Consider the following 27671-nt stretch of genomic DNA (forward strand, 5'->3'; position numbering starts at 1 on the left):
CTTCTTCTCTACTTGTCTTTGCACCGCCACCACCTCCTCCTCCTCCTCCTCCTCCTCCACAGCCTGTTCCCCTCCGTCGCCTTCCCGACGCCTCGCTTACAGGAGGCTTTTTTTTTTGCTTTTTATTTATTTATTTATTTTTTTTTTACCTAAATAATCCGCGCATCGCCAGAATTTTGCATCTCATCGCACGTACGATCGTGCGGAAAGCAGATTACAGGTGGTCCAGTGGGATGCTTGCCTCACGATTATTACGATTAATCTGGCCGTTATGGTTTGGAGCATCGCTTACAAGGCCTTGCCCATGATACAAAAGTAAAGTACTTTGATAACACACACAAACACACGCACGCGCGTGTGTGTGTATGTTAATGGTTAAATTCACTCAATAATATTACAAGTAAAATTATTTTTTCAACTGTTTTTTTTTTCTTCAAAATTTTAAGTGGGCCAATTATAATTTGCTTATTGGCACTTTTAAGTTCTCTTTTGTATCAACAAACATAATTGCTATATTCTGGCTTTGCGTTACGTACTTTCATTAATTTTAGAACCGCATAAATTATGAGACAAGCAGCTCGAAACATTAAAATTGACAATATTAAAAGTAGATCAAATAATTAATTTGAATAATTTATTCGATTAATTAATTATAAGAAACTCATTACGATCATAATCTAATCTTTCGTGTTTTTAAATATTATAAGCTTACTTTTAAGCATTTTGAAATATACGATCGAACATTACAATTAAATTTATGATTTAATGCAATCGCAGCGCGCCATTATTTATACTTAATAATAGCAAAGTCACTCAAAGTTGATTTGACATTTTTTCTATTTAAATTGTATCATATTTTATTGCGCTCTATCCTAATGTAAGTACTTTCACATTTTGTTGTGCAGTTCTTGTTTATTAATCGACGCAACTTGTCCTTTCACGCACAGAAGAAATTTTCATATTTTTATCTTTGTATGGTAACAATTGCCGCAAATTCACGAGTAGTAGTAGCTCATACTCTGGCAAAAAAGTTTTCATAATTTTTAAATAATCTTAACAAATTAATGTTGAAGTGGCATAATAATAAATTTACTTTCTTATAAAATTCTATGATATTGATAATAATGATCGATTATAATATTAAAGCTGAGACGACTATTTTTGCGACGTATTATGAAATATCCGAGAAAATGTCATTAATATTATACAAGATGCCGTTTGATTAATAATTATTAAGGCCTACGCGTTAATTGCGTCTTAATAATGCATATGATAATTAAAAATTTGTTCTGTGCAAATTAATATGCAAAATATGATGAAGTTTTTGTATAGTATAATTGTAAATATTGTTGTTTTCCAAGACGGAGATCGGATTGGCATCCTGAAACATGTGTCAACGCACTCACCTTTTATAATTAAGAGAAAATTGTTTAGTTATTAATTAAGCAACTTATAAACTGTTTTGTATTTCTTAATGATAATTGCAGGACGAGAATTTTATAAATATTTACTCTACTTATAAATTAAACATAAATATATGTATGGAATATAATTGTTCGATAATGATATAATTTCTCGTCTCAATTGCACTGTTTACAAGCAGCATTTAGGAGAAGCAAGCGATTTCGTAAGTGTTGAGATTTAAAATTTATCGTTTACAGACTGCAACACTCAAATTATACTTTTATTTATACATATTTTTCACCTTCTCCGTTAAAGCATAAACTTTTATCATATACATAATTTGTTTAGTAGATTAATAATCGCTCATACAACAATGACTCGTCATATAGAATTTTTATCTTAGAGATCATATTAATCAATTTGAAAAAAAGCTTTGGCATATAGAGTTAAATCAAAATTAAATTTTATATCCTATCATTAAAAAGATATACAATTTATAAAAGTGCACATAATTGGAGTTAGTTGACCATTTTTCTGCCAAAATCATTTTAAGTTAACCGCATAATTAGTTTTTGCAATACACGCTATATTAAAAATTTGTATTCAAAGCAATCACATCAATTATATTGATTAAGTAAATTATTAAAGATCATTTGCATATCCTTAACGCATTCTGCTTATTTAATTGTCAATATTTATTTCGCTCTACGCATAATTCACGCACTATTATTTTTTCCATTACAACATTGATGACAAATGATGCCTTAATGACAAATACAGAATAAAATACAAATTAAAAAAATTGTTTTAAACAAAAGAACGTTGTACAACTATTTGTGCGATATTGATAATACCATAATATTCGATTGTAATTATATACATTATGTAACTAATATTTTTATACGTTTATGTGTGTATATATAAATTTTTATTCTCTATATCTTGTTTTGTGCTTTGCTATTATACTAAAAGTTAAAAAAAAAAAACAAAAAAAAACAAAAAACAAACAAACAAACAAAAATTTATGAAATGTAGCAATAAAAATGGTATTTGATAAAATATAAAGTATGCCTTGTGAGTATTTGTATTTTCTTCGAAAGGCATTTACTTTTTTTATTCCTAAATTTAAAAGAGCTACAATTATTTTTTTTTTCCTTTTTTTCCCTTTTTTTTTTTTTTTTTTTTTTTTTAAGAACATTCTATAATAATTTAATATATTTTTTATAAAATAAAATTGCTTTAAGGAGAATTTTAAAGTAATAAAGTAGCATTTGTCATTACGAAAAGGGAAATCCTTGCATGCCGCACGCGCATTTATATAAAATTTCTTGCCACAATCATATTTTTTATTTTTCTTTTTAGTTGTATTGACTGTGCAGTAATAACTGTTTGGCAGCAGAAATATAAATCTGAAATAATACATTTCGTTGGAATAAAATTGAAGAAATACATGTTAGCTTTATCGTTTTATTATTTCTCTTAGTTGATGGATTCAAATTAATTTTACTTAATGGCAATTTACCATTATATCCCAACACAATGTTAATATATAAATTTTTCCATTGTTTTATACAAATGTGTATATACAATTTATCAATATTTTAATGTTTGTATATTTGAATATATATATATATATATATATATATATATATTGACGTGTGTATTTAGAGAAAATATTGAGCGCGGTATTTGTAAAATATTAAATCATACTAAGAGACATTACTTTTCCACGTTACTTTTCATTGAAAATTCTTTAATAATAAGACAAAGCTGTAATTTACTTTGAAATACATTGTATTTACAATGATTAAGATGTAAAGTAAGGAGACATTTCACGTGCCAATTAATATATTAGTAATTATATTTATATTATTATATTAGTAATTATTATTCTATCGTTACCGTAGATTGTCCCTTGTAAGCTAAAAGTTTTGCCTGCACAAATACTGTACAATCAATACATCCTTATAAATAAGGAAAAGGAGAAGGTTGCTTGTAATTATAAATGTGTAGAATTTTTGCCGAAGTCGTTTCAAGTCTTGTAATGTGTACCCGACATTTTTACACAGCCACAATAAAGACAAGATTTCGTAATATTTTCTTTAAATCGATCATTTATATTTGTTCCCCGGCGATCATCATTAATTCAGTAAATTCTTTTTAAAATTTAAATTATATTTTTATTGTATATATGCATACGGTTATTTATAGGGACAAAAGATGCTCGCAGTTTTCTACAATTCTCTCAATTTAACGTCCTTTAAGTAATGATGATATTGTTCACCTGAGACTAGACGACGAATGAAATTGTAGTTTTCTAGCTGTATTTTATATTACTTGTTAAGTGCTGCTTTTAAGAGAGCAATGAAAAAATGGACCGCAAAGCCATGAAATTAACAGAAGCAATCGGGATAGTTAGAAATAAAATTACAAGCACGTGTAAGCTAGATTTTTTATATATTTGCAGTCTAAAAATAAGTAACTTTGACATTGATCGCCATTTACTTAATTAAAATGATGATTTTTTTACAAGATCTATATAATGAAATAATAATTTGTAATTTGTGTTTGATGTAATATGATCGAGAAGTCGTTGTTAGGTCTTAAAATAAGAAGAGATAAATAAATGAATAGAAGAGAAAAAAAATGGAAAAAAAGAAAAACATACGGACTCGGTATTTATAATTTTGTATGACTTTGTTTGTACGATGTGCGATCGTAGGACGAACGTTAATACGAGTTTGGGATTTCGGTAATAGGGAGGGTACGTAGGAGAGAATACGTGTTACGAAAAGGATATCAGAGAAGATTGTGCGCATCGAAAGTAAGAACGAGGAATGAGAGATGATAAATTAGCCTCAGCTCGTAATGGCTTACGGGACATTTAAAAGACAATGAATCGGATGGGCTGAGCGTGCAATTAAGCACTTGCCATTGGTCGCCGATAAAAATTCACATAATTCGAATGAATAAAGCATACGTATTTACAAACAAAGCATCGGTGATCGGGCTTACCGTACAAACGTACAAGCAGCCTTTGATCCACGAGCAATAAGCCAACATTCGCACCAATAGCGCATACCATGAAACCAAAAACAAAAGTAAAATTAAGGGTTATAAAGATATAGACAAGAGACGCACAATTTAAATGAATAATAAAAATGATGTTGGACCATGTGTGTGTTTGGTCTCTTTGCCTCGGTGACGGGATTATCGCCGACTGTCTGTGCGCTCTGCCTGCTCTCCCACTCACTAACAAAACAAAACTCTCGCTCGCTCACTCGCTCAATCGCTTGCAAAACGCGCTCGACGATCTGCAGGAATGTCGACCTGCATGCCACGCAACCCGGTCACCGGCAACGGCATTTACGTTAAGCCACACGGGTGTAGACGCATCGTGATGAGGAAAAAAGGTAAACGACATCATTATATTTTATACATCCCCATTTATATTTTTAACACACGCGCGCACACACACAAATATTCTGTCTTACTGTCTATTTGTCTCAACCCTCCTCATTTTACATCTTCATTAATCACTCCATCCAATCATCCATCCATTCGTAAATCATAATCAAACATTTCTTCACTTCTTTTACACGTACACCCTGGCAGATCACGCTCCTGGTACTTTATATCCCTTTACTTTTTCCTTCTTATTTTGCTTCTAGGCAATTTTCTTAGATTTGATGTACCGATTTTGCCGGACGCACCTTTATGGACACCTTTGTAATCAAAGTTATGATTTCATTCTTGAGCGATAAAGACTTGCTACCAATGCAGATCGTATTAAATAACGTAATCACTAATTAATTATTCTATTATGTCTTGTGCCATGAAAATTGTGCAACATCCAATTGGTATTGTATCGCGCATTTATAAAGTACCGAATTTTCATAAATATTCATTTGCTAACAAATCGTGTTTTAAAAAGTATATATATATATATATATATATATATATATATATATATATATATATATATTCATTATTTCCTTATAATCTTTCTTGCTTATACGTAGAAAATTTATCCAGTCAGCATATTTAAATAAAGTGTTTCTTTACAATTAGAATAGCCCTTCCAGGAAGTCTTAAACTACTACTTTATTAATAATTTGTTGTTCATTTTTTCGAGAGAAAAATTATAAAATGCAAAGTCGACCAACAGTCACACACGCTCGGCTGTTTTTCCAAATGAATAAAAATTAATGTCAATTTGTTGTATTAATAACCAGACAGGTGCTATATATAAAACTCACTAAACTTACTCAAACGTATAATGTTATAATAAACGCTTAATCTTAAATTGGTATTACATAAAAAAAGAATAAAGAAATAATAATAATAAATGGTATTAAATTAAAATTATAATTTAAAAGAATGTATTTTTTTGTATTTGTATATAATATTTGCTTATAATATTTAATTACCTCGCGAAAATGATAAATATGAATTTTTTAATTGATATTTTTTTTAATCTCAACTCACATTGACAAGATTGCAATTTATCTGTATTTCATTTATATTGAAGTAGGAATAAAATTTTTGGTAAGAAATGAGATAACGATTCAAGACTTTTTGTCCCTTTATTTAAATTACATTACGAAATTCTTCTCTAAATACCGATAATATGTTTACACCGTAAATCAACTTTGAAAATCAATGATGATACTAATTAATGTTGAATAATATATCACACAGACAAATACGGATTTCATCTCCAAATATTTAATAACAAATATTTACAACATTTATTATGCCTTTATGCGAATTATCTTATTTAATTTATTATTTTTTCTTTAAACGTTGGATAAAAATTTGTATTAAGCATGAGTTTAGGGTAAACGTCATTAATTATGTCTTGATATTCTTTCATGGATCCACTATATTTATTTATTTATTTATTATTATAATATTATTTATCTTTCCGTATCTATGGAGCTCTTAGGTTAATTGGTTAGGAAGATTATACACACTCGAATAGACAATTTCTTTATTAAATTATGAAAGGAAAAACAGCAAATGTTCGTTTTACGTCTGACACTGTCATTTTTACACATTTTACACAATAATACTTACTTTAAATTTATCGATAAATGATAAATTCAAAAGATGATTTTGATTCTCATCCAAGTCAAAAACAAACAAAGAATTTATACTTTCTTTATCAAACATCGATTCGCGAGATTTGCGAGAGAAATTGGAAGAAAAAAAAATTCTTAACGAAGTCTTTAACAAAAAAAAAAAAAAATAATTATCACCAAGTCGAAAACGAACATTCAAACGAGCTTTAGCAAAAATTACTCCAACTCTAAAAGAAATCGATAATAAAAAAAGAGCAAGCGTCATCGCTGTAGAGCTCGATGCGAGGTTGCGACCCCATAATTAATCCTCGATCCAACTCTCGTCTCAGATGGGAACCCCGTCACGGGCACTGGCTACGAGCAGCCAACGAACAACTTGTTGAGCGCCCAGCACAATGGAAACGGTATTGGCCACGGCCATGGAGGTGATACGCCGAGTATCGCCAGCGACAAGTCCAGCACCGATTCATCCCCGAGCGCCGGCGGTGTCGCCCGGATGAAGAATCGCGTACCGCCCGGTGGCTACTCATCCGGCCTCTGGTAAATGAAACGACGACCAGCGCTCAGCGACAAGGACGGAGACTGAATGATACGTCGGATCAAAGAGAAATGCATTCAGTGAAAAGATGAAATTTATCTCTACCGGTCTACAATGCTCCCTAATTATAATCACTACCTACTCGACGACAGCTGATCTGATCCATCGTTCTACCATTCTTCTTCTATCCTCTCTCCCTCTCACACTCGACTTATCACAATCGTCATCTTAATAAATTCTCCTTCAATTCGCCAATGCTCCGTCTTCTTCACCCCCGTCCCCCCGCAAACGCCATCATCCTCGTTACCTCCTTGCCCCAACCCCGCCCAACCAAATGCCAATCTCCGCCCGCGTAACTGATCATACTTAATACCACCATAAATATTGACCACGCGCTTAGATTTATATATATATATATATATATATATATATATATGTCTGTGTATAATCAAGGAACAAAATAATTAGACGTGCTCGCAAAAAGAAATGACAATGTGTATTATATGCGAAGAGAGAGATCGCTAGTACTACTACTACCACTACCACTACTGTTAATACTACTACTGCTACTGCTACTGCTACTACTACTGCTAATACTACTGCTACCATTACTACTACTACTACTACTACCACCACTACTACTGCTACTTCTACTGCTACTGCTACTGCTGCTTTTACTACTATTACTACTACTACTACTACTACTACTACTACTATTATTACTACTACTATTACTACTACCACCACCATCAGTACTACTACCACCACCACCAGTACTACTACTAATACTACCACTACTACAACTATTATTATAATTATTATTATTATTATTATGACAATCTAGTTTTTTTCTTTTTAAATAATATAATTATTACAAAAAAAAAAAAAAAAATGCAATTGAGACTTCGGTAGTAAAAGAATAAAATTTAAATACACAAAAACCAAATAAAATACACGAAATAAAAATAATACATGTTTTTTATGCAAAATGGTATTTTTCCTTTTTTATTCCTCAATTATATATTTCGAAAGTATTTTTAACCAAAAAAAATTTTGAATTTTTGTGCCGCTCAACCTATTATCATCGGCATTTAGTATGCGTACGATTCGCAACGCATGGAATATTTCTTTCATATGGGCGCAAATGGCACTGTGTCTTTGGAGTTTTCAAAATTTGAATCTCCCAGGATTCTCTCTTTTCTTCTACACTTTATGAACCAAAAATAAAAATAAAAAAAAAAAAGAAAGAAATAATATAACGAAAAAAGAGAAATAGCTATTCTTTAGTAATAATATATAATAAATGTTTTATAATAGAAGAACTATAAGTAATATATATTCTATAGGCTCAACCCTTTGATCGCCATGCTCCTTTAATTAATATTTCCAAATAATGAGTTCTTAGATTTGATTGTGATACAATGATCAAACGAAGTTTCATATATAAGATATAAATTTAGTGTAGCGAATGAAATGCAGAATTTGTACAAACTAAAAGCAAAAGCAACGTAATCTATCGGCGTATTTCTTAAATAAATTCTATTTATCTAATATTTATATTTACAAGAATTCGAAATTTGGAGTTCAAAGGGATAAGAGATATATGAATTGGTTTGATAGATTTGCGGACTATTTCGATAGTTAAAAAGTAAAAATTTTAACAATGTGACTTAATAAAGAGCAGGTAAAGAAAAAATTGAAAAATAAAAAATTATATATTTATACACCTGCATGCATACACACGCGCGCGCGCGCGCGCGCATACATACATATATATATATATATATATGTATATATATATATATATATATATATATATGTATGTATATATATATTTGTGTGTATGTAATTTTCTTTTTGGAAAGAAAAATCAATAAAAAGTGAATCGTATATAAAAATTAAGTCAAGGAATAGTGTTTTCTTAATCTTCGTGCCTTCAACACTATTATTATTATTATTATTATCATTATCATTATTATTACTATTATTATTATTATTATTATTATTATTATTACTATTATTATTACACTATGAATAACTACTACGATTATTATTATATTATATTATTCACAACTATCATAATAATAATAATTATTAATCAATTATGGTCATTTATCGTATAATTTTCCTGACTACTCGTTAATTAAACATTTATTCAAGTATATATAAGACCTGAAATTATAAAAAGAATATTTGTAAGGCCGCATAATATATTTCTGAATATTGTGAGAAATTATATACTATTTCCAATGATCGCCCTCATTCTTTATCATACATAGCATTTCGAATGATTGTTTTTTTCTTTGTAACTTAATTTACTTTATATTTTCCAAACTTTAAACATCTATATAATAATAATAGATGAAATTATATTTATCTCATAATTTGTAAGTAATATTTTCTTATCAAATTTAATAAAATATTTCTTACGATAATACAGCACTATTTTATTTCATGTTGTTTTTTTTTTTTTTTTTAAATTATATTTATGATTTTGTAATATCCAACCAGCTTCTTAATTGTCAGATTTCCCTGCAAACAAAAAGGATTTTATACAATTGTTTTTCGCGTGCGTAAAAGTTATTACGTACTTTAATTGTACATCGTGTTTCGTCCATTATTCGTAAATAGCCTTTTTGTACTATGGTATTGATAAATAAAAGTTTTGTAATTGATATGATTATGTTATCTTATTTTTTTTATTTTCTCATAATGTTTCCTCTCAATCCAACGTTTCTTCTGTTATAATAAAAAAATTAAATTTTTTAATTCGATTTTTATGCATGAGAGTCGTCATACTTATAAATTTTCATTGAAAAAATTGAATTGTCACTGTTGAAATTTATATTTAAAATACGATTCGTCAGTCTGAAAAATGTGTATTTTGTTAGCTATTTTAGTGTATGAAAGAAAAATGATAATTTACAAAAGTTCAAATGTATATATTTAACAGTCGCTTATATTACATAAACAATTTCAAGGTAACATGACGGAGTCGTAAAATAATAACAATTATGGACTTACTAGGTATTACAACTCAAATACGATAAATTTGCCATTAATACTTTAAAACAGTTGGCTTATACTATTACATTATGTGATATGCGTATTCTCATTTAAAATCGAATAAATAACGGTAAAAAATGTAAGAACGATTTAAACACGAATGATTTTAACACAGAACACTTAACGTACATAAAACGCTCGAGAAGAGGAACTAATTAAATTATTATAAAAATAAAAATTAATATTTTCAAAACAGAGTCTTTCGCAATAAAGGTATAATGGAGGAATTATCTTTTAAGGTGCACAATGAAACAAATGCATGTCGAAGATTCACTTCAGTTTCTAATTTTGTTGCAATGTCGTGAGCTCGTTTAACTATGTTAACCGGTACTCCAGCCAACCTGGCAGCATTAAAACCATAAGACTTCGGACATGCACCCTCGCTCAATTTGTATAAGAAAGTAACATTCTCCTCGCTTATTTTATCTTCATCTTCATTCTCCACCATGCAGGCCTGTTTAAAAGAATATCATTATTATTAATATAATTGATCATTGGTTATATTTATCGGTCGAGTATGTTGAAAATTGGAAAATTGGAAAATTTTTTTTTAAATATTAGATTGAAGCAATGAATATTTTAAATCGTTCATTACGAAATTTAAAAATAAAATACAATACACGCACTAGTACGTAAAAATGATAATTAACTAATTCGGCCCTAGAAATAACTTACCATGTGAGCGAGAGAAACATTATTGTTCGTTTTATAATCCTCGACAAGGGAATGATAATGAGTGGAAAATATCGTTCTGCATTTAGTTTTTGTAAGAGCTTCTACTACTGACGCAGCAATGGCAGTTCCATCATAAGTCGACGTGCCACGGCCTACAACACGATACAACAGAAGGAATAAATTAGAAAAAAATTTTTCTAACAAATAAGCGACTTCAGGTAAGATTAATGTCGTTACCTAATTCGTCGAGAAGGACTAGAGAATACTTTGTTGCATGCTGAAGTATGGCCGCAGTTTCACTTAATTCCACTAAGAATGTACTTTGACCAGCCATAATATCATCATTTGCTCCAATTCGCGTAAAGATACGATCGACTAAGGTTAATCTGCAAGCACTGGCTGGCACATGACATCCCTGGAAGAATTTTTAAATTTAACAAACATTTTGCAACTACACTATTTAAACACGACATTTAGTTAATGTAATTTCAATTATTAATGCAATAATATCATTTTAGTCTGAATTTAAAAAGAAAAGCTTTTTGGCATTAAGTAAAATAATATGAGCGTTCGTTATAATCTTTTACTTCGTTAATCACTAGATTAAAAAATGATATTAGATTGATTGTAATAATTAAAATCTTCAAACTTATCAATGAAATATTTTTGACATCCACTACACGCTCTGTTTATGGCTTAGACCAGTTATTCTTATCAAAAATTATATTGCATGATTATTTTAAATAAATGTGGTTATCAATTAGCGCGTAAAAAATAAAGAAATAAAGAAATAAACATAACCTTCGTAATGGTATTGTTAAAAATTGGTAAATAACAAATGATAAAAAATACGTACAATTTGTGCCATTATTGTAATAAGTCCAACTTGACGCATCACCGTTGATTTACCTCCCATATTCGGTCCAGTCAAAATCATTAATGGAGCTGCTTCACCACTCGCTATTGACGTGTCATTGGGGATGAAATTATCGGAAACGATGCATGGATGTTTGCCATCTATTATCTCAATAAAAATCTAAAAAAATAAAAATACCTTTAGCAACGAATGTAAAATAAACAATGATAATGTGTTAATTTTATTGAGTTATATACCTTTTCATTATTAACATCGTCGAGAATTATTGGAACGCAAGTATCGCAACTACGAGCATATTCGGAGAAGGATATTAAACAATCTAAAACTGCTATATTGTAAGTAGCCTTACTCCATTTGTCATACAGCTCGCTGAATTTGCTAAAGATCTTTCCATTACTGTTTTTCAAAACCTTGTCCTTTTGTTCCTCGGCGGCGATTTCCCTTGCAAGAAGATCCTAGAAAATAAGGAAGAAAAAGATTAACAATACTCAACATTATTCATGCTTGCTACAGAATTACTCGACAGATATAACGAATAAATTGTAACGACCTTTGCTTCATTTGTATAATATTTTTTGAATCCTTTTCTCGATCCTTGCAATTCGTAACCACTTCCAACTTTTTTAATTTGACTCTCTGGAACTTCGATTTGATACTTTTTACGGCCGCTTCCACAGAATTGTATTGACACACCGAAATGTCTTTTCTGCTTAACTAGATAATCTTGTAATTCTTTCTTAATGTCGGCAAGTTCGAGCAAAACAGCATCGTAATCACTATCAACGCCTTCTTTAGGGACAATGAAACCCTCCTTTTTAGCTTCTTCGTGATCAAATGACATCTAAAAGAAATTAACAAAATCTTTCATACAGTATAATTGCGACCACCTACAACGTACGAGTAACGGAGTTTTTTTTTGTTTTTTTTTTGTTTTTTTTTTTGTTTTTTTTTTGTGTTAAATACAAACTTTAAAATTATCTAAGGTTTCCTTCAATTCGGTGAAATTGCCTTCTGGTTCCAATTTTGTGCACTTATTAATCAATGGATTAGTAAAATCTAAAATTATAATTCATATAAATAAAGAGTCTTTAATAATATTAACGTAAATAACGAATAATATTGACCATCGAAGCATTTGATTATATTTATGACTTCTTCGAAGCCATTGAGCGCAGTTATAAATTGAACGATCGTCCTTTTCGAATAAGTTTGACCCTCGAATAATATAGCACGTCTGTCCGGGTGATTTGGTGATTTTGCTGTATTTCCTTGCGAGTGAATTCTTGAAATTTTTATAAAAATTCACGATAAATATTTGATTTCCTTTTATCGACTATACGCGAGGTAATTTTATTATTTAACCCAACATACTTGCTTAGCAAACGTTCGAGATCTGGTAAGCGACTTAATTTGCTTCGAACTTCTTGGACAACATCTGGATTATCCAATAATTGCGTCACAGCTTCTTGGCGCTCGATAATAACTGCTTTACGACAAGAAGGTCTACATATCCATTCTTGTAATAGACTTGACAAATGATAAAAAGAAAATAAACAAATAAATAAAACATGATAAAACTTATCTTTTATTAAAAGCTAAATAGTAGTAATATTGTGTTAATAGAAAGTGTAATTACCGTTTACCAAATGCGGTGCAACAATTATCTAATGTTTTAATTAAGGACCCATCGTTACCAAGAACTCGCAAATTATTTATGGTCATAGCATCCAAGACCTACATCAACGTATAACAGAATACCGAAGATAATATTAATGTAGGAAAAATTTAATAAGAAAAACATTATACACGTGTATGTTGAGGTAAATACCATATTATAAGCGAAATTCGTTTCGTTGGATTGAGAATCGATAGAGAAATCTGGAGGAACATAACTTTTAAATCGGCCCTGCGATAATAATTGATGATCCAACTTGTACTCTTTGAGTAAATATACGCAGCCACCTAAGGCTGTGACTGCTAGTTCTTTTTCTTCCGAAGCAGTGAGCCCTAAACTATCACCTGCATTGTAATAAATAAACTATTATTGAACAATAAAATGATATTATTATTGAAATAAATCATTTGCTATTCTTCACCTCTATTTAAGTATGATTGTAAGCCTTTAGGCCACGAAAAATTAGAATCATTGTCATTCTTGAAATACCCATCCTCGTGCAAGGTCTATAAATTCATGAATATACAACAACATTTTAATTTGAATCTTTATCATTAATCCCGTCAAAGGCATTTATGTCTTATTAAATGGGGAGGGCGATTGTTTGTGCAAAACGCTCTTCAACAAAAGCCGTTCAAACAATGCTTACCTGCAAAACTTTTGTAGACGTCCAAAATTCGCTATTCTTCTGTAAGGCGTCTTTCATAGCACTGGGCAATAAATTATTGAGTATTGTCAAAGTCATTCTGGTTAAATTGCCGCGCTCATAAATAATATGAGCTGGTGGATAATGCGCTAGTAAAGTTAACAGTCTAGAATTATAACTATCGTCTTGAAATTGTCCAAGATTAAATTCACCGATGGTTGTATCGATAAAGCAGACACCGTAGGCTGATCGAGTTTCGTTAGGTATGCGCTTTTCAACAATAGCCAATAAATACGAAGATGCTGCGACCGATGGCTCGGCATCTTGAGCGGTATAGGCTCTTGTTCCTTTGCTGCTAATTTGGCAAATTTCACGTTTAACAACTTTATCGAACTTTGATGGTCTTGACACTGAAAAATAACAAGATTATTTCACGATATTCACCGAACGAAGAATTATAAAATTTAAGAAAGTATTATTACTTTTAGCGCATCGTTGACTCATCATTTCTGGATTTTCCGTCTGTTCGATTCTTGCCACCTTGTAGCCTCTTTCGATTAGACTGGCGGAAAAACGTCCATAAGCAATTTCCGGAAAACCCGAATGTGCAAACTCTCCCTGCATACATTTTCAAGAATAATTAAACTTTAAATTAAGCTCTTCGAGTACTTGACTCTTTTAATAAAAAAAAACTAAATTACAAACCCTCATAAAAGACAAGCTAAGTTCTTTAACTCCAGTAACAGCATCCATATGATACAACTCATAAAATTTACCAACTTTGAAAAATAATACACAGTCGAAATGATTTGTTTTCAATAACCACCACTGATTCATGGCCTAGAAATGAAGCACAGCATAAAAATATGTAAATTTCATTGATTATTATACGTAAATTCAAAATTGGTTATGCCATACCGGTGTCTGTGTACTCAAGAAGTCCGGTGGAACATAAACCGTTTTCGGATCATAATCTGGATGACTAGGCGGACGTTTCTTATTGTCTTTAATTTTATCCGGCTGTAAGAAATCGTATTTCAAATGTGGCCATGATTGTGTATCCGATGCTTTTGCAGTTGGCTGCTCTTGATTGTTTAATATCGAATCATTTTTAGATGCTGATTTTTTTCCAATTATTTTTACTGCGGATTTCTTATTTACGGACATTTTTGGTTTTTTCTGTAAATAATTATTAAAATAATTCACAACAATATATTAAAATGCTTATTAATCAATCATTTTTATACCTTTGGAGATTCGTCTTCTTCTACTTCCTCGGAAAATGATTCTTCGGATGCATCCGATTCTTCTGAATTTTCTACAATTTATATGACAAATTTTATGTTTTTAAATAAAAGATATAGTAACGTTCGATATTATAGCAAATACAAGACCAATAATGTCTACCTGGTTCGTAATCATTTTCAGAATCATCGGTATTATCTTCTGGAACAATTATCCTTCTTCTTTTATTAGGTTTTGGTGTAACCATTTCCTTCTCATCGATACTCACATCGTTTTCATCATTCTCGTTATCATCCTCATCGTCGTCCTCGTCGTCCTCGTCGTCAAGATCCTCCAACGATCTTTTTCGCTCCTTACTTCTTTCATCTGCCATTTTACCGTATGCTTTTCCATTTGCCTTACCGTTTGTCTTACCATTCGCCTTATTATCTGCTTTATCATTCGCCTTACCATTCAATTTATTGTCATTTGAATCTACAAGTTTTTCATTAACATTTTTTAGCTGCACATTTATAATTGAAAGTTCCTTATAAATATCGTTTTATTGAACTTTTGTGGGGAACTTTAATGAACACAATTAGTTTGGCAACGAAGATTTGACGATAAATTTTATCATTCTTATCATTCTTAATCAAAAAAATTACACAATTAATTTGTTACGGATTAACGGATTAGCTATAGGTAAGCAATATTATAGTCATCTAGTTGCCTAACGTTCCTACACTCGCAAACTTCATTCATCGTATTCATGTCGATTAATTTCTCTCGACGAAAGTCCTTGAATTACTCTCCGTACACTGGCCGTTGTTTATCGACAATGTGCAAAGACATAAAAGAAACGAGGCTACAAAAGAAATTTCAAGGCAAAGCGAGTCTTTCTCCGTGCAAATTGTCTTTCGTGAGCCACTCGCGCCAAATAATAAGGCGATAGAGCAAGAGCAAGAGCGAGAGAGAGAGAGAGAGAGAGAGAGAGAGAGCGCGCTCCCAAAAAATTTGTTGCTCGTCAATACGCATTGGACCAAATAATTCATATCTCACATGCGTTATGCCAAAACTATTCTCCACTTATCGGGTCGACATTCCCATAAAGCAATCGCGACCAGCGGCGCATGCACCCGTCGTCTACGTACCTCTGTTCTTTCGTTTTCCCTTCGGGGTCTTGGATTTCGAACGGGAAAGCGACCTGGGCCTCGAGGCCGGCGAGTCGCCGTTCACCCTCGGCGAACCGACCTTCGGCGACGAATCGCCGTTCACCCTCGGCGAACCGGCCTTCGGCGACGAGAAATAATTCAACAGCGTATTCGTCTTAGACATCGTGGAATCGAATTCCCGCGGCAAGCGACACTAGCGGACAATAAATTCGCCAAGACTTCAACGACCGAGGCAAGCAACGAGGTCGGATTAACGAAGCGGGAACTTTCGCGGTGGTGGCGCAGCAGCTTCGGTAACATCGATCATCATTTCGCGCCTTCGCATCGGTCCATCCCCTCTGCCGCGACATTTCTTGAATCGACGAGGTTATGTAGCGCTCGTCTTGTCCGGGCCGATTTGTCATGAGGATTCGAATTTATTTGCGAATGACTCGAGATTGGGCTTGAGAAGAATTTGTCGCCAAATAGTCGAAACATATGTGGAGTTGATAATTCCTTGGTCGGCCAGCGAGTTTCCCTCCAAAAGAACAAAAAAAACCGGCAAAACGAGAAGCTTTTCAAGCAGTGCGTTACGAAACTCATCGCCTATTGCCAATCGCAAGTTCCGCGCAATTTCTCTTTTACAATTGCATTTGAATTTTCGCAATTATAATAAATTAATAATTGTTGCGTGAGGTGGATTTTTAGAAGAGTAATGACTGATTAACGATTATTTTGAAGTTTAAAATTTTTCACACAAATTTTTGTCGTGATATGTATATATATATATATACATAATCTTTGGGCAACCCAAGTGGTATTATTATAGATAGATGTCAGTGCGTTCTTCGTATATTCAGGATAATAAATATTAGGACATTCGTTTGCATTGACGAGACAAAGGAAGAGAAATATTATTATGGGTTTTATAGGTAATGCCATATGAGCTTTAATAAATGATAGAATTATGAATAGTAATAGGAAAGTGTCGATCGAACAATACGAGGTCGATTGACAAACGCTAAATTTATAGTATGCATTAACAATATAACGTGGACTCGAATTCTCCTATCTAATATAAAATAAAAGTATTTCCTTTTAAAGGGCGCGCGATTCGCGCACGCACACCTGTTTACCATAAATTGTCGCCATATTGCTTTTCACGTGGCTCGGGCTTCGTGCAGATCGGTCGTATACGCCTTCTAGTTTCGAATCATCGAAGTATCGCGAATGCGTTCAGCTGCTTAATCATTACTTTAAAAAATGCAACATTTCGATCTTCTTATTCAAGAGATCGAAGGAATCGACGATTATTTAGGCCCGACATTCAGGTACTTATGTTGTTTATTATTTAAAGCTTTTGAATTTCGAACGATTGATAGTGATGTCAAAACGCGCAGGTTCGCAGTCGTAAGTAAGCCCCCCGTGATATCTCGCATTTGCGCACTAACGAGGGATGATAAGGGAAATATTTCTCCCCTTGCGAGGCAAAGAATAGTCCCAAATAAAATTTTTCGAAAATGGATAACTTATCGCTCGCTCCCCCAGTGCAAAGTGCTTTAATTGTCACTGCTCCAAAACACGAGCATTTACTTACCGAGATCGAATCCTCGGATATCAATAGTATGGGTCTCGTAATAAGGTATTTTTTTCAATTAAACACCATAATTTTTAAGCCTGCATATCGATAATTTCGGTATACCCAATTGCTTAAAAGTTATCTCGGTTTTCGCCAACTAATGTTATTCCGTTAAACAAATGAACAGTTTGTTATATCAGATATCAGTTTACAGGTGACATTCCATAACAAGTTGTATAGTATAGTATGGTGAATTATCATTCTAATTAAAATTTTATCTTTATAATTTCCCCTCGATCTTTTATAATTCATAATGTAATATTATTACGTTCACATACATTATCGGTTGATCCATTATCGCATTAGTCATTAATTAATTGAATATTATTTCAGAGCAATTTATGATGGCAATGAGCACCAAAAGTTTATGGAAAAATTGGATGATAGAGTTAAAAGCCACGACAAGGATATCGAACGAATGTGTAATCACCACTACCAAGGCTTTATCGACTCAATTCGTGAATTACTTCAAGTCAGATCACAAGCTCAACAGCTTAATGCAAGTTTTTATACAATTATCTTTCATTAGAATATAAAGTTCAACATAGCCGATAAAAGCATTCACAAAATAAAATCGAAATTTAATTAAATTTAATTAAAATTAAAAAAAAAATGTTGCTTACTTAAATACATGAAAGAGACATATTCTTTACAGACAGAGATATTGGATTTGGATAAACGAATTAGCTTAACTTTAAATAAAGTGATAGAAAAAAGAGATGAGCTGGTAAAAGCAAGAAAAGTAGAAAGTAATATAGCCGCGGCCGTTGATAGTTTAACAATGTGTCTTCCAGTATTAGCAGCTTATGCCAAATTACAAAGACAATTGAAGGATAAGCGTTACTATCCGGCTTTAAAAACTCTTGAACAATTAGAGTATCACGACTTACCGAAAGTAAAGAATTATAGATTCTCTTCACAAATAACACAACAAATACCATTGTAAGTTGTAATGCACAATTTTTAGGTATAACGTATCTAATCACAATATAAAATTTAATTTTAAATTTCACATGTAGATTAAGAAAAAATATTAAGGACGCATCTATGACAGATCTACGGGATTTCTTAGAAAATATTAGAAAGCATTCGCCATTAATTGGTGGAGTTGCTATGAAGCAGGTAAGAAAACTGTTTGATTATCCATCTAGCTCGGATGATTTAGAATTGAATTATTGTTTCTTAATTTGTAGACGGAGGAACAGCTAGAGCACGAGGCTGAAATAATTGGTAGGAAAAAGAGAAAAGCTCAAAGCAGTACTAGCGTAGTCGACGGTGAAGAAAAACTTAGTGCTCAAGAATTCATGGATTATAGCTCTGTTTATCGATGTATGCATATTTATTCCGTTCTTAGAGAAGGAGACACGTTTAAAGCTTATTACAGACAACAACGGCAACAGCAAGCTCGACTTGTATTACAACCACCAATTAATATGGTAACTATTTAAAGCAATTACATTTTATCATCTATTCATGTACATCAAATTAATGAATTAAAATTTTAAAGAATTATTCTATTAAAAATTATATACAGTATTTATGAATTCACATTTTTATCAATATTTTTTAGCACGAAAGCATAGATGATTATAGACATTATATTCATGGAATTGTAGGCTTTTTTGTGGTTGAAGATCATATTTTGAACACTGGCAATGGTTTAACAACACGATCTTATTTAGATGAACTTTGGTCAATGGCATTATCTAAAATTGTTAATGCATTAAGAACACATTCTGTAAGTAAAAAAGGTATACTTAATAAAGCAATTTAAACAATAATAATCTTTTTTGTAGGCTTATTGCACGGATGCAATTCTTATTTTGAAAATAAAGAATTTAATTATGCTATTCAGTACAACACTCAGGGTTAGTACAATATGTTCGATTAATATAATTGTACTTCTATTAAGATTTCATTTATGTTTAGAATTATGGCTACTCTGTTGGTCAATTATTCGATTTACTTCAAGAAATAAGAGTTCATTATAATGAGGTATTAATGCAACATTGGGTACAAGTATTTCGAGACATTTTAGATGAAGATAATTTTCTTCCAATTCAGGTATAGTATAATGAATTTTAAGTGACTTATAATATATTTTAAGTAGCTTATGTGCGTAAGTTGTTCTTGCGACGCAGGTACATTCGCAAGAAGAATATGATAAAGTCCTTACGTCATTTCCATACGAGGATGAAGAGTTACAAAAGGCAAATTTTCCAAAAAAATTTCCCTTCTCACCAATGGTACCAAAAGTTTATCATCAGGTTAAAGAATTCATTTATGCCTGCCTGAAATTCTCGGAAGACTTAAATTTAACACAAACAGAAATTGACGAAATGATCTGCAAATCCACCAATTTATTATTGACACGAACTTTCAGTGGATGCTTATCATCACTATTTCGTAAACCTTCATTAGCACTTATACAGGTCATTCAAATAATTATAAACACGGGATATCTTGAAAAGTCGACCAAGTATTTGGAAGAATTTGTTTCTAATATAACTGGGTAAGTCAATTGCTTCAATGTGTCAGTGCCACAGTCCTCTCGGTTCAATGTAACAAATTCAGTTAGTTCATTATTATAAGAAAAATATATTTGTATACAAATATATATCAATTAAACATACGTATTGAATTGTAATTAATGGAAGCATTTTCTAATGTATTTTATATGCATTTTTCAGATTCTATATATTACCATTATATTACCAATTTTTTACATTAAAAATACGATTTAAAAATTATTGATGCAATGTATTTTGTAAGTTTCTTTAATAAGTGAAATTATTTTGTTTAGCACACCACACGAAGGCCAATTGAGCAGCGGTGGCCTTAAGTCAGCTATGTTTAGGGTAGCGAGGGATGACGCTGAGAAACAAATTTGCGAAAAACTAAAGCAGAAGCTCGACGAATTTCTCGAATTAGAAAATTACGATTGGAATCTCGCGGAACCACAAGGGCATGCTTCGGGTTTCATTACTGATCTTATCGCATTTTTGCAAAGCACTTTCACATGCTTTACAAACCTACCCGTAAGTATTTGCACATGACAATTTTGAGCTTCAGCAAATTGTACGAAATATGATTTTTCAGGCCGAGGTGGCTCAAGTTGCCTGCAAATCTGCCTGCTCACACATTGCAAAATCCATTTCAAATATTCTAGTAAGCGAAGACTTAAAGCAAATTTCAATGGGTGCCCTTCAACAAGTCAATTTAGATACAATTCAGTGTGAACGTACGGAAATTAATTTATTAGATTTTATTAGATATGAATAAGCACATACATATTTATTAATATGTAAATCTTCAACAGAATTTGCTGCCTCAGAACCTGTTGTTGGACTGCCCGAAGGAATATTGTTGCAAGAGTTCGCACAATTAAGACAACTACTTGATTTATTCATGAGTTTGGATTGGCCTACTTATTTCCATGATTACATAAGTGAATCGAGTAAATACAACCTTGTAACACCTCAAATGGCCGTTATATTACTTGAGAAGTAAGAAAAATTATATAAACAATAGGATAAAACCTTTATATTTAATAATAAATTTTACAATTTTTAGGTTGAGAGAATCCGATAAAAAAACAGTATTTTCTGTATTAAAAAAAAGTGAAAGAGATAAGAAGAAGTTGTTAGAAACTGTTTTGAAGCAGTTGAGACAGCTAGCACAAACTACTCAACAGTAGAATGCGATTTTTTTCAATTGTAAATATATTATATATATATATATATATATATATATATATATATATATATATATAGATAGATAGATATAATGTAATTTATTGAATATGAAATGCTTAAAATTTAGTATTTATTGTATAATTATGCATAATGTTATACATCTACTGGAGTTATTGATTCAGCAGTGCCTTAATATATTATTTATAAAAATTTTGCAAATAAGAAGACATGTACTTTTGAAGCTCCTTTATGTTTATCACTTCAGTTTTTTTGTCTTTTTTTGTAATACATAATGACATTATCGTTAATTTACATGTCTATTCTGTGTTACATATTGTACATGATTTTAAAAGCAACTGCACATCAGACAATGTATATCAAAGTATCAATTTGCCCACAGACTTTAACACCCTAATAATTAAAATTAAAATATTTAATAATAAATGATATCGTGAGAATTTTTCATATTTCCTATTAAACTTAAATTTTGTTACACAGTACACTTTGTTGTGGTCTTGTAATGATCAGTCCAAAATATAATATTACAAAGTATGCATGATTTTTTTTTTGTTTTGTTTTTTTTTTTTATGTATTTGACAAGACAGATATAATAATAATAATAATAATAATAATAATAATAATAATAATAATAATTATAGTCGCATTAAGAATAGTAAAATAGTTTAAATACAAATCGTCAACAGTGATTCCAGAAATCCATGATGACCATTCCTATGATTTTTTTCTCTTCTGGAATCTTATGAGACAAGTATTTATTTCCAAGTGTTTGCAAAAATGATTGATATTGTTCATAGCATGCACTTATCTTGTAGTATTTTTCCTTCTTCATCTTCACCAATGGTGACAAATTTTGACGAATTCGATCATGGAACATGAATAAATTTTTAATGAGTGAATTTACTCTTCAACATTGTCGGGATCAACATCATCTGGCAACATGGAATATTTGTTGGAAGCCACAAAATTCTGTAAACATAATATAATTAACATTATTGAAAAATGTGATATATTATACAGTTTTGAAAGTCTTGTCGAAGTCTTTTATTACTCACTGGTGCTTCATCATCTTTTGCTTTTGACATTCTACTCATTTCATCTTCATCGTTATCTTTCTTTTTTTCTCTAAAAAAAAAAAAAAAAATAGAAGAAAATGCATTACTCAAGGTTCATATTTGCATTAATTTTTCATTATTTTTTAACGCACATGTGTCTTACAAAGAGTAAATAATAAGAAAAGTCATTTTCAAGCATAATTTTGTCACAAAATGTATCAACGATTTGTTATTATTTTCTTAAGGGTTCATAAAAAATGAAATGACAAAATTCCATAAAGGTAATAATATAATGTTATCATAGCGATTGAATGGAATAAATATTAATCGATTACTCAGTTGATTAGAAAATTATACATTAGAAATTTTACGAATTCTTTAATATTAACAGCAGAACCACAAATACATCTTTTAGTTTCAACATTCTTACACAATCGATAGGAAATTAATTCGGGATAAAAAAAAAGTACGAGGGGGTAAACTCCTTTTGCCCAGAATCCGCAAAAAGAGCAAAAAAAAAAAAACGACTTTTACCTCTCTGCCCCGTCTGGTGGAGGTCGGGAGTCGATCTGTTTTGGTGGTCCCCGAGCTGGCGGTGGGGCAGCGCCGCGATTCATCGATGGCCCTCGTGAATCACCTGTCGGTTCCATCGTCTCTCTCGACTCTCTCTGCTCTCGGTAATCCCGATAATCACGCTGATCCTGATAATCTAAAAGAACAAAAGAACATTAAAGCTCGATGAGCTTCAACAATTTAACGTAAAGCCAGTAGACCTTAGCAAATCAAGATTGTCCTTTTTAATTCTTACCAGGACGTGATTGACGACCGCCAGATCTATCCATACGTCCTCTATCATCGTAAGATCTCCAAGTGGGTCGACTTCTGTCCTGATCGTCGCGACCTTCCTGCAAAAAATATATCAACATTATCTTCAAAGTATACGACTGCAGGGATCGACTTTTAAAATCCACGTATAAACATGCTCGCGTCTAACCAAACATCATCTCTTGTTAAAGCATCATTCAACCCTTAATTATCACAAAATCACTCTTTAATAACGCACCAAGTACGTAACTTCAATAACTTAAGACTATGATTAATGATGAAGTGCTTACCCCATTACGACGACCCCACGCTCCTTCTCTCGGAGTACTACGTTTCTCTCCTTCTCTGAAAAGCGAAGTAACGCATTAGCAATAAGTTTATTTGTCAAGCTTACGACTGGTCCTGGCCCAAATGTGCGCAACATATCGAAAGTAACGTCGACATTATTACACAGATATAGAAACATAGAAAACAATGGTGGTATGTTGGGTATGTTGAGGGTATGCTCCACAAACAACCCATCAACCTACCTCTCATCCTTGGGGCGCATCTCCGCGGATTTGGCGAGACGTTCCTCGATCTCGCGCTCCCTGGCTGCGGTGTCGACCGGACGCGCGGCCCCGAAAATATTGGCCGAGGACGTTGGAGTCGTAGTAGCCACCACCTTCTCCTTGGAGACATCGTCATCGGACTCCTTCTCACCGCCAGTGGATTCAACCGGTTTTGAGCGCGGCTGCAGGTTCAACTTAGGCCTGGTACGGCCGCTATCCACTGCCGCGGGAGGAGGCCCTGGAATACAAAATGCCGGGTTTACGTAAGTCATGCAAAATTTGGGCCTCGTCACTGTCAATATCACGAAGCGCCCGTACGATAATTATCGCAATATAGCTCGCAGCTCGCATCTAGGTGTAAAAATTAGCGCGCGCCGACGTGAAAGTGAGGATATAGTGATTGACGAAGGAAGGAAGGAAGGAAGGAAGGAAGGAAGGAAGGAAGGTAGGAAGGAAAGGAAGGAAAAGAAGGAAGGAAAAGAAGGAAGGAAAGGAAGGAAAGGAAGGAAAGGAAGGAAAGGAAGGAAATCGAAATAATGCCCATTCGGATGCCCACTTCTCGACTTGGTACTACTTGGTACTCGTTTATTGGGAAATGCCAAGGAGGAGACGGCGATATCGCTTAGAATGCGCTTATTTCCAGAGGGTCATTTCCGTCCGATACGTGTCGAATTCCCAGTAGCCTCGTACAACCATTCGGTTGCCCAATCACCTACCGGGGTATGGCGCGCATAATTGTAAATATTTTTTTGGGCTCGTTAATAAAAACCAGCGAGCCGAAGAGTTGCTTTGAAAGTGCAACCGGGCCTTTTGTATAAATGACAAACAAACAAAAAAAAGTGCATATACTTTTATCACTTATTTTGACGAAATGCAAATTTATCATACACGATAATAGTGTGTGGCGTTTGTAATTTATCGTCAATAAAACAATAACCGCTTAAAACTAATTTAATATTAAATATCAGGCATTTGTTTAAATGAATGCATTATATAACAACATATTTGGAAATTCGTACTTTCAAATGACTTATTTTATAATAAAATAAATTACATTTAATGACTGATATTAATCAGCTGACTTCTCTTACAAGTGTTGCTATTTATAAAATATATATACGAATACAGTATGTACTATATAGAAGGAAACGTTGTTTTCTCGATTAAAACCAGTCTTACGGATAATACTAAAATAATAATAATAATGGAACTTAATAAAAATAAAAATAAAAGGTTGAATTTTTTATACTGTTAAAGTGCCTAAGAGCTTCTATAAAAAATCGACTGTGGCGAATAAAATGTTTATCTTGTATTTTTAATTTCATCGCTGGTACGCTCTATATAACATATAACATATATATATATATATATATATATATATATATATATATATATATAACGGTGGTATGCAATCTGTGATCAATTTTTTGACAATTTTTCTATCATCGGTACTTTTATCTATGCTTTATCCGTAGCTATGCAATAAATTAGAAGCTAAACGAGAAACGTTTCCGAGCCCAGAACACCTTTCATACGAAGCGTTTCTCTTTATAAAACTGTTGAGGCGCCATTTTAAAAGTAGAAATTTTGGAAAATGCTTGTGAGCAGAAGCTGTTCATAAATAAAATAAAAATAAATTTTTAAATCATCGTTAAGGTGGTATTATCCATTAAATTTATCAACGCCGTGATAAACGAGCAATTGCAAACACATAAAGATCTACAAAAATTTTCAATAAATAGAAATAAAAGCGATCGTTAAACTAATAATTGTAAGAAAAAGTTAAACTCTCTTTGCTTGGACTTTGCACGTTTCGAGTCGAAATCATAGTCATAGATATTAAAAAAGTAGCTGTGAGAAAATACTTCGAAGAACGTATTAAATGGCCCATTAATTAGATAGATAAAGAAATAAAATTGAATGATGTCGATGCTAAGGTGTCGTGTTAAATTTTGGGTCGAGGCAGTTGATTGGCACATCTAGACACATAGAAGTCAATCTCAACGACAATGTTTCGTCGTCTCAATGTGTTTCTCAACACTTACCGACTCCTATTACGTAATAAGCCAGGCCAGTACACTCCATATATATATATATATATATATATATATATATATATATATATATATATATATATCGTTCTTAACAAGCTTCTACACGCTTTATAACGGATTAATTAATTATTAGAGATGCTTAACGACAACTAGTTTCTAGTATGAAAGTAATTGTTTCAAAGTAAATCAATATTTAAATAAACTCTTTTTTCTTTCTTTTTCGTTTAAATGTTCTAATACATGACGACTTTAAGATACAACATTAAAGAACAACATTTTTTCAGAAAAATGTTATCTTTTTGTCGTAGCGCTCAAGCTACTCCTTATAAATACTTGTAAAATTGTTTATGCAAACTTATTACTACTTATTATGAAATCTTAGACTTAATTAAATTGTTCCGAGGCTGGGAAGACGACTACGCGTCTATCTTTTACGATTTGTCCCCTGTTTATTTTAATTTTCCTATCCAGACAACGCGTGATGTGGCTTATTTAAAGTACAATGTTAAAATCTACACAATACATTGTATTCATTTTTTTTTTCGGTTTTAATTTATTACATGCCGGAATGCGATAGCAGATCACGATCAATTTACGCAGTACTTTAGCCAATAAAATAATCTCAACTAAATAAGAAACGTCGGTTTTTCTCTCCTACATCAAATTCCTCATGCAGATACATCGCATACTTTTACAACTCACTTTTTTCGACTCACGCAACGACATTAAAAATAAAATTGTCGCAACTTGTCCGACCAACAGGAGCACACGTGAACATTATATAACTCACCTTCGGGGACCTCCCTTGGCTGGCTTCTCACACTACTCCAGCGCTCCTTCTCTTTGTCGAAATCATCACCAAAATTACGTCTCATGCCAAATCCACCACTTGATCCTCCTCTATCCCCGCCTCGGTCCCGGTCCCGGTCCCGGTCCCGATCTCGATCCCCATCACGTTCCGTGAACCTGCTTTAAAAACCATTGCAAAATATATTAAAATCAAGCGAATACATATATATGTATATATATATATATATATATATATATATGCGCTCAAATTGTTCAAGTACTCTCTACGTTCGAATAAACATTAAATATGCATCGATAAAAAGCGTGTATACACTGATTCATTGCTAACAATAAGCATTGTTTAACTTCGCGTACGGATCGAGACGTTTCAATAAAACGAAAAAGACAATTGCGGTGAGTGGTTATCGGTGGAAGGGGAAAGGGAAATAGAGAGGTCTGGAAAGTGATTTTGTCAAGTCTGCTAACCTGGTGCGCGGCCCTTCGCGCCAGCCGCCGGGCTTATTGTCCTCGAAGCCGCTATCCCGGTTATCGTCCCTGCTGCGCTCGAAGCCGCTGCCGCGGCTGCGGAAGCGATCGTCCCGACCGGCATCGTCGCCCATCCCGTCGTCACTGGTCTTGGCACTGCGCCAGGAGCGCATCGTGCGCTCCGGATCATCCCCATAATCCCGGCGCTGATCACCCATT

At 32.5% G+C, this 27671-nt stretch overlaps 4 protein-coding genes across 4 annotated transcripts in view; 2 read left to right on the forward strand and 2 right to left on the reverse strand.

Annotated features, from left to right (window-relative positions):
- The window catches only part of Jupiter (microtubule-associated protein Jupiter), a 44875-nt gene extending 37789 nt beyond the window's left edge, over positions 1-7086 (forward strand). Inside the window, exons 4-6 of the mRNA XM_011500150.1 lie at positions 1604-1627; positions 4725-4817; positions 6818-7086. Coding sequence (XP_011498452.1) covers positions 1604-1627; positions 4725-4817; positions 6818-7032 — 332 coding nt within the window. The 3' untranslated portion in view covers positions 7033-7086. The remainder of the gene's footprint in view (positions 1-1603; positions 1628-4724; positions 4818-6817) is intronic.
- A 2998-nt stretch (positions 7087-10084) lies between these two features.
- On the reverse strand, positions 10085-16524 carry Msh6 (DNA mismatch repair protein Msh6). Its single transcript, XM_011500246.1, has 19 exons — positions 16341-16524; positions 15373-15684; positions 15213-15283; positions 14884-15144; positions 14671-14805; positions 14448-14583; positions 13969-14375; positions 13741-13825; positions 13473-13663; positions 13281-13378; positions 13016-13171; positions 12769-12926; positions 12612-12700; positions 12195-12485; positions 11881-12099; positions 11624-11803; positions 11005-11182; positions 10768-10919; positions 10085-10546 (listed from the first exon to the last, which is right to left on the reverse strand). The coding sequence occupies exons 1-19, from the start codon at positions 16522-16524 to the stop codon at positions 10280-10282; spliced, it is 3570 nt and encodes a 1189-aa protein (XP_011498548.1). The 3' UTR covers positions 10085-10279.
- Positions 16525-17735: 1211 nt separating this feature from the next.
- On the forward strand, positions 17736-21696 carry Sec15 (exocyst complex component Sec15). Its single transcript, XM_011500151.1, has 13 exons — positions 17736-17982; positions 18313-18478; positions 18635-18921; positions 18999-19101; positions 19173-19415; positions 19550-19717; positions 19776-19847; positions 19909-20043; positions 20121-20491; positions 20783-21017; positions 21079-21220; positions 21299-21485; positions 21553-21696. Exons 1-13 carry the CDS (start codon positions 17861-17863, stop codon positions 21674-21676), a joined length of 2355 nt encoding a protein of 784 aa, XP_011498453.1. The 5' UTR covers positions 17736-17860; the 3' UTR covers positions 21677-21696.
- Positions 21697-22482: 786 nt separating this feature from the next.
- eIF4B (eukaryotic translation initiation factor 4B) overlaps positions 22483-27671 on the reverse strand; it is a 9148-nt gene continuing 3959 nt past the window's right edge. Inside the window, exons 5-12 of the mRNA XM_011500152.1 lie at positions 27453-27671; positions 26968-27146; positions 24103-24361; positions 23863-23917; positions 23556-23652; positions 23282-23456; positions 22748-22817; positions 22483-22661 (exon numbers count right to left, since the gene is read on the reverse strand). The exon at positions 27453-27671 is cut by the window's right edge and continues 83 nt beyond it. Coding sequence (XP_011498454.1) covers positions 22593-22661; positions 22748-22817; positions 23282-23456; positions 23556-23652; positions 23863-23917; positions 24103-24361; positions 26968-27146; positions 27453-27671 — 1123 coding nt within the window. The 3' untranslated portion in view covers positions 22483-22592. The remainder of the gene's footprint in view (positions 22662-22747; positions 22818-23281; positions 23457-23555; positions 23653-23862; positions 23918-24102; positions 24362-26967; positions 27147-27452) is intronic.

This window comes from Ceratosolen solmsi, unplaced genomic scaffold (genome assembly GCF_000503995.2).
Source record: "Ceratosolen solmsi marchali unplaced genomic scaffold, CerSol_1.0 scaffold41, whole genome shotgun sequence".
Lineage (NCBI taxonomy): Eukaryota > Metazoa > Arthropoda > Insecta > Hymenoptera > Agaonidae > Ceratosolen > Ceratosolen solmsi.

Coding starts and splice junctions, on each gene's coding strand:
- Sec15 (XM_011500151.1), top strand. CDS start 17,861: ATGGATAACTTATCGCTCGCTCCCCCAGTGCAAAGTGCTTTAATTGTC. Junction 17,983..18,312: donor AGTATGGGTCTCGTAATAAG/GTATTTTTTTCA, acceptor ATATTATTTCAG/AGCAATTTATGATGGCAATG. Junction 19,718..19,775: donor ATGCATTAAGAACACATTCT/GTAAGTAAAAAA, acceptor TCTTTTTTGTAG/GCTTATTGCACGGATGCAAT.
- Msh6 (XM_011500246.1), bottom strand. CDS start 16,524: ATGTCTAAGACGAATACGCTGTTGAATTATTTCTCGTCGCCGAAGGCC. Junction 15,284..15,372: donor TGAAAATGATTACGAACCAG/GTAGACATTATT, acceptor TATAAATTGTAG/AAAATTCAGAAGAATCGGAT. Junction 12,486..12,611: donor AAACCTTAGATAATTTTAAA/GTTTGTATTTAA, acceptor AATTTCTTTTAG/ATGTCATTTGATCACGAAGA.